At 52.6% G+C, this 10,575-nt stretch overlaps 1 protein-coding gene across 7 annotated transcripts in view; it reads left to right on the top strand.

Moving 5' to 3' along the window:
* JADE2 (jade family PHD finger 2) overlaps positions 1-10,575 on the top strand; it is a 51,595-nt gene that overhangs the window by 3,744 nt on the left and 37,276 nt on the right. For 5 of the 7 annotated variants that reach the window (XM_010844511.1, XM_010844507.1, XM_010844512.1 and 2 more), the window contains exons 2-3: positions 7,049-7,106; positions 9,083-9,171. In XM_010844511.1, the coding sequence (XP_010842813.1) occupies positions 7,049-7,106; positions 9,083-9,171 (147 nt within the window). Of the gene's footprint in view, positions 1-65; positions 4,184-6,907; positions 6,914-7,048; positions 7,107-9,082; positions 9,172-10,575 lie in introns of those variants that run through there. The other 2 variants (XM_010844509.1, XM_010844508.1) reach the window with 2 other exon arrangements.

Below are 10,575 nucleotides of genomic sequence, written 5' to 3'. Positions count from 1 at the left end.
TCCAGCCTGCTGTCCCACGGACTACCTTTAGGGGCAGGCTGGAGGCGCGCGCCACCCCCCTCCCAATCCCCTTAGCCTTTGCTGCCGGCCCGGACGTTTTTCCTTAGCACCTTGTCTTCTGGTTTCATGCCCTGGGCTGGTGGGGCGGGAAGGGCTGTGTTTCCCTTTGCTCAGTGCCAAGGGCAGGAAGCATCCGGCGCCTCTGGTCTCTGCAAATTCCCAAACTTTGCCCTCGCGCTTAGCATTCTCTCTCGTCCTCCCCCACTTTGGAATTCCAAGACATGAAGTTTTATACAGGCTTAAGTTTGCAGGGGTCACCAGGAGGCATCGCGTTTGCACTCCTAGCTGAGGAGCTGAGAGGACACAACTGACTGCTACCTTGCCTTTGTTGCAAGGGGGAGGAACCCTGAGCTTTGAGGCCTGACAGGCTGTCAGGATATCCCTTTAATGTTTATGTTTGCTAACTTAGTCTTGGGCTGGGTGGTGGTAGGGCCTCCTGGCCTCTCCTCCCAGGGTGACATTAACTCCCTTCCTTCACTGGTAAAATTCCCAGTAGGACATTTGGCAGAAGAGTTGGGCAGGGAGCTGCCAACCGGGCCTGGCCCTGTTTCCTGGGTTCCCAGGGTGCTGGCTTCTCCCCTACCCTGACTTCCTTTCCCACCTTAGGGCCCCAAGTGAAGGCACCATCTCTCCTGTCCCATCTTCCTCAGGCGGGTTGGGACTCGCAGAACGATCTAACAAGCAGAGAAGGAAAATAACAACAGAATAACTGTAAGAGGAAGGAATGAGTAATAAAGCCGACCCAGGCAGGGAGGAGGGCTTTCATGTTTAAGAGATGCTATTTGCTTTTTAGGTCACAGGCTGCAAAAACAGGCTTTGATCCGAAGTGGGCGAATAATTTATTGAGAAAGTTTGCATGGTAGGGGAAAAAAGGGATGTTTGTTTGATCTGGAGGCCTCTCACTTGTCCCAAGTGCTGTTGGCTGTTGTCTAGAGTGGAAAAGCATTTGGTTCCACAGCAAATGCCTCACTGAGGGAAGTCCTCGCCCCAGGCAGCAAGAGTTGCAGTGAGTGTTGGTTTTGAAACTGTTTAGCCAAGGGTCTCCCCGGCACTTTTGGAGTTGAAGTGTTTAAGGGTAGAGTTGTTTGGGCTCGGGATGCAGCAAATGTTTCCAGAACATTTCCCATCCAACGTGCTTTTCCTTTCCCTAAATGGCCTGGCAGAATGGCCAATAACACTGATCCAAGAGGCAGTCGGAAATCTCCACTTAGCTTTTGTTGACAGGTGAGGTGGGACTCTGATCCCCAACCCCCAAGTCCTTCCAGAATCTTGAGGTTAGGCTTTTGGCACTGATTTCCACATCCTTGAGGTTGGGGGCAGGGTATTCTGATTAATCGTTGTCCCAGTTATCAGGGAGGTACTTATCTTACACCCAAGACCCAGTCAGAGGCTTTCAGTCCAAATTCTTCACAGCTCATCCAGCAGGCTCTTTTTGGGACTCACAGTTTTCCCTTTGGGGTCTCTAAGGGGAGGCCAAGTTGAAGTTGTGAAGAGGGGAATATCCGTGTCTTGCCCTGTCCTCCATGTAAGATCCTCATTATGTGTCTCAAAGTTGAGGAACCCAGGAAGATTCTCAGGAAACCCACAAGAATCTGGAGTACCCCAACCATACTCCAAGTTGTAGATCTGTGCACTGGGTGCTGTACCCCGCCACCCCCCAGGTGGGGGGCAAGGTCAGACAGCCTAGGTTTGAGTGCTGGCTTTGCAGTCACCAGCTGTGGCAGTTGCTCCATGCCTCAGTTTCTTCATCTGCAACTGTACCTCATGGTGGGTGTGTGGATTAAGTGATATGTTGCGTAAAGAAGAATGAGCACAAAGCCGGGCATGGGATAAGCACCTGATTGGTATTAGCTATTCTTACTATTAATACCTGGATAGGACCCAAATGGAGCTGACATTTGACCTCTCCCCTTTAAGGTAGGCCAGAGAGCCAGCTCCCTTCTCTGAAGAAGGAACCAGAAGGACCCTGCAGTTGCCAATGGGCAGTCATTTGTGGAGTGAGTGGGCTGAACTTTGCCCTCTCTGAGGTGGAGGGTAGGGTGCGAAGGTGCTGAAGGACAAAGTAGACAAAGCCCCTTTCTGTCTCCCAGAATCCCCTTGGCATGTCCTCAGAACTGGGTCTGGAGGGTGGGTGTGGAGAGTGTGTTCTAGGGGAGCTGGGTGCCCCTGGGACAGGCGAGCAGTGATGGGTGTTGGAGGAGGGTTAGGATTCCCTGTGATTGGAGAAGCAAGTCTGAGGATTTGTGTGTACAAAATCACTGTTGTCACAGCAGTTACTGTCCCTGAGAAGGCATTAAAGTTAATGAGAGATAGGAAAGAGTGGGGCTTTGACCCCCATTTAAAATGGTTTAAGAGTGTGCAGCTCTTGTTTTCTGAATGTCTGGCCTTCCCGACACAAGCAGGCTCTGAGGACAGGTTTTCCAGCCGAAATATCATTAAATTGTATTAGCATCTTATTACACACACGCCTTAGCGGTCTGCCTCAGACAGGGAGAGTTTTTGTTTCTCTTTGAAAGATTGTGTCTGGAATGGTAAATTGCCTGCTTGAAAGCCTTTTCCTCCCCTTTTTAAAGGAGGAAGACGAAATCCTGCTGTGTGTGGTGGCAGGCTGGGCAGGCCTGGTGGCCCCCAGAGAGGAGAGGCCGGAGGCCAGGTTGGGGTGTTTTAACTGCCCAGGGAGCTGCTGCAGTAGCAGGCCTGAAAGACCCACTGTTTCCAGGGTCAGCTGGAGGGGCGTTAATAGAGGCCCAGGGTGTTTATTTGAGTTTATTTGCGGAGAGGTCTTTAAAGGGGCTGGCATTGGGCATTGGTGTTTCAAGTCCAGACCTGGGTCCCCACTAAGACCAGTGGCTAGTGCTGCCAAGAAAACATCTGCCACCAAATTGCTGCCCTATTACTGAGTTGACATTGATCATTAGCCAGGAGCCCAACCAAATAAAGCCTCTTGGAAAACGTGTGAGGTTAAGACGGGGAAGGCGGGCTGTGCAAACAGGTCGAAATCTTGGGCTGGGGTGTTTGCTCCCACAGGCTGTGAGCAGGCTGGCTGGGCTGTGTGGCCCCACACTTCTGGAGGGAGGAGACAAGAGCACACTCAGCACTTCATGTGTACCAAACCCCTGTTGTGTGCTAGGTACAACTCGAAAGGGTACTGGGCACAAGCAAGGATCCAAACAGTTACGCTTTTTCTTGTTGTAGAACACATACTCTGAAGGAGAAGGACATTCAACAAGTAGCTCAACAAACACTCCTAAAGAAGCTGAGTAACTGGGTGGTGGGCTTTCTGTAAATAAGGCAGCTGGCATAGACCTCTGTGATGTTTAAGCCGAAACCTGAAGGATGAAAAGTCCAAGGTGCCTGGATTGTGTAGACCATTACAGGCACAGAGCACATCTGTGCACAGGTCTGGAGGCGCGGACTGTCTGTTTCAGGAAACGAAAGGAGGCTGGTTCAACTGGGAAGTGGTGGGAAACGGGCTGGTGGTCAATATGCAGTAGGCAGGTACCAGATCATATAAAGTCTTATGGTTAGAAGCTTGAGTGTTGCCCTTGATCAACAGGAAGCCTGTGAAAGATTTGAAATAGGCCATATGACATGATCTGATGTATGTTTTTTGAAGATCATTCTGGCTACTGTGTGGATCCTGGATTATGAGGGGGATGAATGAGGAGTCCTACGAGAGATGAGACTGGCCTGGGCCAGCGTGGAAGCAGTAAAGATGGGGAAGGTGGCTGGATTCTCCGCAGGCTCTGGAGGGAGTGCCCACTGCACTTGCCAAGGGTCAGCGGTGGGGTGGAGGAGGCACAGCAAGGCTGCTCCCTGAGGGGACTTTAGGACATCCACACTCCCAGAGGAGAGCTGTGTGTGTCTCCATAGCTGGGGAAGGTGTGGGAGTACAAGCGGACTGGTGGCAATGGCAGGAAAAGGGGACATTTCTTTCCCAGAGTCTCCTTTGTGGTACTTCCTGTCCCTAAAAATAAGTACCTCATGACCCTGAATATTTTCCTAGGGCAGACCTTGCTTTGGGAGAGGTTAGGGGAGCCAGCAGAGAGGAAAAACGAGAGGCCAAGATCAAGTCTTGGCACCCATCCCCCACCTGCACGTGTAGCCCTGGATTTCAGCTTTGGTAAGAATCCTCAGTGTCCTCTGTGCTGGGTTGGAGGGGGACGTCATGGGGCAAAGCCTTGTCCCGCAGGGGAGGCCAGGCCTCTTTTGAGGCTTCATTGGCCACTGAGAAGAGGCTTACCTGAGGCAGGGAGACCTTTCGAACAGACTTGGTTCAAAGAAAAGAAGCAAAGCAGTGGTTTCCCTCTGAAGCCTAGTTATTATTCCAATTAAGCCGCCTCAAAATCTGCTCCCATAATAACATGCTGTCCAGGAGGACTCTGGGGTGTTTTCCGGAGGAGCTGGCTGAGGGTGGGGTGCAGGTCTGCGTGCTGACAGGTCACACTGGTCCTGGGGAGCAGGGAACAGTTGTAGGAGGAGGTCCTGGCAGTCAAAGGGTCCTGTTGTCAGGAACCTTCCTTACTGCACAGCTCACTGCCTTGCTGAGGAGGCCTTCAGGTGGCTGCTGGTAGAATTGTTCACCTGGCCCAAGTCTGCTGTGGTATTAATAACCAGCACCCATATGGAGTGCCAGCCACTGTGCTGAGGGCTTTATGCTGCTCTCCTTCACTCACCAGCTGATTCTGGCCCACAGATGTGTTTAGTTTGGCCCTCTCGAAGTGTTTTAAATATCTAAATCAGTTGCCAGCATTTTAAGTTCAGGAGATTTATGTAAAATTCCAGATCCAATTTGTGTCTTTGGGGAGGTATGTCTTTCCCAAGGTCCCTGGTCTAGTGAGGGGTGGAGATAGGATTTGAACTTGGCCTCCCTGAATCCAGTGCTGCTGCTTTTATGCTATGGGACAGCCTGGCTTGCAAGTGCCTGTTTGCTGGAAATGAAGAAAAATGCCGTTCATGTAGAGGATTTCGGAAGAAAACAGATGGGTGCACTAAGAGCACTTCTCCCCCTTCTCCTGCCCTACCTGTGACAGCTGGGTTGGCAAGATTCAGGCTGGAGTCAGAGTTGTGTTACAGTCACCTCTGTCACATGCAGACCCAGAGGACAGCAAGGATGGGCAAGGATCTGGGGGGTGGAGTGTTATTGCCCCATTCAGTCATTCAGTCTATGACCTGAGCCACTGGGCTGCACAGAGGCAGAGTAGTCTCAAGGTCAAGAGCATGGTCTCCTGAGTCAGAGAAACCTGTTACAAGAACTGTGATCTTGGGCAAGTCACTTAACCTCTGAGCTTCATTTTCCTCACCTGCAAAAAGGAAGCAGCCATCATGCCCGCCAGCACCAAGGGCCGGTTCTGAGGCCTCATTGGGGTCCCTGTGTGCCAGGATGCGCCCCTTCCCAAGCAATGGGTACTTAGCCATTTCAACTCTGGTTCCTGCCTCCTTGGAATCCGTGCTTCTCCCCACCAGGCATGCCTCCAGGCCTCCACACCCTCTGGAGAGCACTTGGTCTCCACCTTTGCAGCTGGGCAGCAAGCAGCCCCAATGAAACTTCCATCCTAACCCTACTCTCGGGAGACATGGGGGTGGAGAAAAGCTCCTGGCTAAGGTCAAGTTTGAGGCCAGAGGGTCCTTCTGAGTAGCTCAGAGTTCTGGGTAATTGCAACCCACCTTAGAGAGCCAGTGCTCCTAAGGCCTCTGCAAGGCCACAATAAAATAAGGTGACCCCTCCCAGGGCTCCACATGAGCAGACTTGGGGTGACAGCAGGTGGCAAATGGGATTCACAGTGGGCCTGGGCAGCTTGTTGGTCGGCAGCTGGGCTTTCTCCCTACTGACACTGGTTCCTTGTCCTTTGCTGTGTACAGTGAGGCAGCCCAGGGTCTAGGCTGACAGAAACATGGTGAAAAGCACCGTGGGCTCCGAGCCCCGGGTCTCTTCTCTGAATTGGGACTCAGCCACTGACTAGCTGTGAGACCTAAGGCAGGTTAACAAGTCTCTCAGTGTGCTCCCCTCCAAGAGGGGACCAGGGCAGGCTCTGCCACCCAGGACTCTGCAGGATTAGAGGAAATAGTGGGTAGGAAAGCACTTCCAACAGGCAGGAGCTGACAAGGGCACAAAGGCAGCTCAGTGTGGGCTCGGGGATCAGACCACGTGGATTCAAATCCCAGTTCAGCCAAGTCTCTAGCAGGACAAGGCACTGAGCCTCCTCAGTAAATGAAGCTAATAGCTCACAACTCCCCAGGTTGTTAGGAACACGAGATAGCTGAGTTGGCATGGGAAGGGGAAAGAACTCAGTGTGGGAGAGCCGCCCTTCTACCTTGAAGCTAAACATTGTAGTGGAGGGAAAGTGAGTTTGTATTTTTACCTGGAGGTGGACACTGAGGGGAGGGTGGGCAGCGCAGCCCATTCGCTCTGGCCCTGGTGTGGCTCAGAAGCCAGCTTGGAGCCTCCCTGCCCCCACCCCAGTTCCATGCCTCTCTGGCTGCTGCTCTCAGGATGTGCAGAATGTGCATCCAGTGCTTGCGGGCTGGCTTGCCCCTCAACTCCCATAGCCTGGTCCTCCTGGGAGAGTCTGTCTTGTTTCTGTTTCCCCTCCTCTGCCTCCAGCAGGGCGCCACTTGCAACTTGCAGGTGAGAGTGGATTCCGTGGCGGGTGAGGGAGCTGGGCAGAGGCAGGTCCAAGTCACTGCTCGTTCTGGGGCTGCTGACCTGCCTTGTCCTGCCTCGTTGTCATCTTTGACTAGATTCTCTGTTGTGTGAGGCTCTGGGCTCAGGAGCTGAGAGATGCTGCCCCCTCCCCCAGCCCCAGGGCCCATGTAGGTGGGTGAGAGAAGGGGGACACTGCCTGAGGAGAAGGCTAGGGCATGGCCTTGTTCTCATTGTTCCTCTGCAGCGGGCGAGTGTGGGGAGGTAGATTGACGGGCAGTTTTCTGAGAGCTTGAGGATTTCCCAAGCTGCCTGTGAGTATAATGGGGCCTATTTTCGTTGCAGATGGAGGAGAAGAGGCGAAAGTACTCCATCAGCAGCGACAACTCTGATACCACTGACAGTAAGGCGTTACATGTTGGGCTCCTGTAGGGAAAGTGTTTGAATAATTATCAGGACCACAGGCCCAGACTCGGGGGTGGGACATTGCTCCAAGGTCTCCATGTTGATGAAAGCATAAAGCAGGCCGGCCCCTCTGCTCCCTTTGAGATCCCCACACCACCATGGCCTTCAGAGCCTTGCTCTCCTCCTCAACTCTGCTCCCCTTCACCCTCTGGCTCTCAACCCCATGTGTTTTGCTCATGTTGGAACAGATCAACACCCCTCTGGGCTTTTCCTTGCCTGTGCTGTTCCGGGCTGCTAGGAACTCACCTCACTCCCTCTGGCCCTGCTGTTGAGTCAGGGCCCTGTGGAAGTGTCCACACAACAGGCGAAAACACCTGTCACTCTTCATTATAATTGCCTGATCAGTTTTATTTCCTAACTAAGTGCCATTTCCTTATCAAAGTAAGCCCCTTGGTAAGAGAGGTCATGACTTGCTGACTGCCATATCCGGCTAGATGGAGCACATAATAGGTGATCAGTAAATGTTTGCTGAAGAAATTAATGAAGGAGCCTGACCTTCCTGGGATCTTGGCAGTAGAATCTCAGAGATAGACTTGTGTGGGGGCTGGGTGTGTCAGGGGGATAGAGGGGAACACTCTTACACAGAAAATGGGGCTTAGGGAGCCTCTTCTGGAATGTGGAGGCAAAAAAGTTTGCGTTAGGTGAGGTCTTGTCCCTGGTACCAGAAGGCAGCTCTTCTCAGATGCCCCAGGAACCCGGGCCTGCATGAGCCAATCGGAGTAGAGTGCCATTCTGCCCTGTGTAGGAGAGATGTGCTGCCAGGAAGATTCCCACCTAGTGGTGCCCTCAGGTGAAAGCCCAGGCTGAGAAAGAGGCTGCACTGCCGCAGAGGCTGGGCCTGGAGCCCTGCAGCTGTAGACCTTAGCTTGTTCACATATATGGTGAACAGCTGGGGCTGGGGAGAGCCTCAAGGCCCCCTTGGAGTCCCTGGAGTTCTCTAACCCCCAGGAACCTGAGGGTTTAGGAACACAGGCACTAGGGTGAGAAGCCAGTCCTCGCCTGCTCTCTCCCTCTGGGTTTCCTTCACTGTCCTTTGGGGTCTGTTTGCTCAGACTCCAGCTTGGCGCTGGAGTCTGACCTGGCTGGCTCTTCCTCCCCATGGCAGTAGATCACAGCATTTGGCCCTCTGTGACTGCAGTCACGCTGCCTGTGGCCTGTGTCAGTGTCCTCTGCTTCTAACTTTATTTCAGGCAAAGGAACCCTTGAAGCCCCAGGCACCTGCAGGGAGAGCACCTGGCACCCGAGCCCTGTTCCTGCATTGGAGTTGGGCTGGGCTGCGGCACACTCCCTTCTCACCAGTCCCCCCGCTGCCCATCTAGGCTGTGCTCCTTTGACCCCTAGGAGTGGAGTGACCCATAGAGTGACATACACTCTCAGTGTAGTCCCGCAAGGGCCTTTAGAACCCCAGTGTAATGGGTAGTGTTTATCAAAGCACTGCTGTGTGCAAGGGACTGTACTAAGACTTTGCAGGCATGGTCTCATATAATTCTCACAAAAACTCTTTGAAGATAGTTACTCTCTGCTCCCATTTTATACGAAAGCAAGCTGAGGCTCAGACTAAGTCATTTGTCCGTCATGAGGAGCTAATAAGTGGCTGAGCCAGGGCTCAAGCTTAAGTCTGTGTGTCTACTTTAGAGCAACCCTCTTGGGTCACACAGAAAGCTAATACTGAGTCCTTGTCCAGCTGCCTTTCACCTCCCAAGTCTCTTCTGGTTGGTGAGTGGAGGAGGCGTCATGTCCCCATTCATTGTTGGAAAGGCCCAGAGCAGGGACAGTCTACCAGATGCTCACAGAGGTCTCTACCTCCTGAACATTCAAACCAGAGCTTGCCTTACAGGTTTCATTTCCTTGGACATGGGTGGGTGGTGTTCCTGGCCTTCCAGGGGCCCCTCATGGGCTGTGCTCTCTCTGCAGGTCACGCTACATCTGCATCAAGATGCTCCAAACTGCCCAGCAGCACCAAATCGGGCTGGCCCCGACAGAACGAAAAGAAGCCCTCCGAGGTGGGTAATGACAAGTATCCTGGAGAAAGATGAAACAGACGTGGAGAGGTTTGGAGGAGTGGAGCAGAGACCTGTGGAGAGGAAGGACCGTGTGGGGGAGTGCAGGTGTACGGGGAGAGGGGGCTCCTGGAAGAGGACGCAGCCATTGCAGAACAAGCCCAGTGTGGCCGAGTGAAGTGATTGAGAGGAAAGGCTGGGAGTTCCAGTTCTCATAACCTTGTAGGTTGTTGTAAAGATGTTCCTATTGATCTGAGTGAGGGGAGGAGCTTTTCAAGGATTCTAAGCAGGGTAATGACATAGTCTGATGTTTAATCAAAGGTCCCGCTGACTGCTGTGAAGGGGAGGGAATGTGATGGGCAAGAGTGGGAGCAGGGAGGCTTCTTTAGCAGTTGTCCAGGAGAGAAGTTATGGTGGCCTTAGAGCTGGGTGATTGCAGTGGAGTAAGAAGCGGTAGGATATGGGACATTTTGGAGGCTAAGCCAAGAGTGATAGTATTCGCTGATGTAGGGATGAAGGATGGAGTCTTCAGAGTCATCCAGTTAGGTCATCCACTCCTTCTTATGCCCATTTCACGTGCACCTGCACTCTACTCCTTCCCTGCTTTGACCCTGTCTTTTGGGACAGGTAGAGATGTTTATGACATCTGGAGCTGTAGAGAGTTTTGGAAGTGGGTAGACAAATGGACATGGGGCCCTGTCTCCTGTAGCCCCTGAAAATCACATCCTAGAGCCTCATTGCTCCCTCTTAGGTCTTCAATGCATTACAGTGGGCACAGAAGAGACCTTTGGAACAGATGAGGCTGCAAGAGCCCTGAGTCCCTGGTGGGGTGGTTTTGAGTCTGACCTTTAAGAGAGACATTGTTCTGCAAGCCACAGAGCTTCCCCGATGGCTCAGCAGTAAAGAATCTACCTGTAATGCAGGAGTGCAGGAGACACGGGTTCGATCCCATGGTCAGGAAGATCCCCTGGAGGAGGGCATGGCAACCCACTCCAGTATTCTTGCCTGGAGAATTCCATGGATAGAGGAGCCTGGCGGGCTACAGTCCATAGGGTCACAAAGAGTCGGACATGACTGAGTGACTTAGTACGCACACACGGGCTGGACACTTTACTTTTTTTAACCCTCCTGTTATAGTAAGGAAACTGAGGATCCTAAGATTATATATATAGTCAAGATGTGAAGTTCTTGGGGCCAACAGCACCAGTGTGGGAAGACAAAGCACTTGGCCCTGGCCCGGACTGAAGGAGGATATCTTTGTTCTGAGCCTGGCAACCTCTTTTCTTCTCCTCGCAGCAGTGGTGATCCAGGAGCTGCTGTTCTTAGCCAGTCCCTAGGGGTGTCTTCCACAGAACCTTGCATTTGAAAAAGGACTCCCCACGGAGCTGGCCTACCCTGGGACTCATC

This window comes from Bison bison, unplaced genomic scaffold, assembly GCF_000754665.1.
Source record: "Bison bison bison isolate TAMUID 2011002044 unplaced genomic scaffold, Bison_UMD1.0 scf7180017864203, whole genome shotgun sequence".
NCBI classification, from domain to species: domain Eukaryota; kingdom Metazoa; phylum Chordata; class Mammalia; order Artiodactyla; family Bovidae; genus Bison; species Bison bison.
This window is presented reverse-complemented; position numbering and strand designations above follow the sequence as displayed.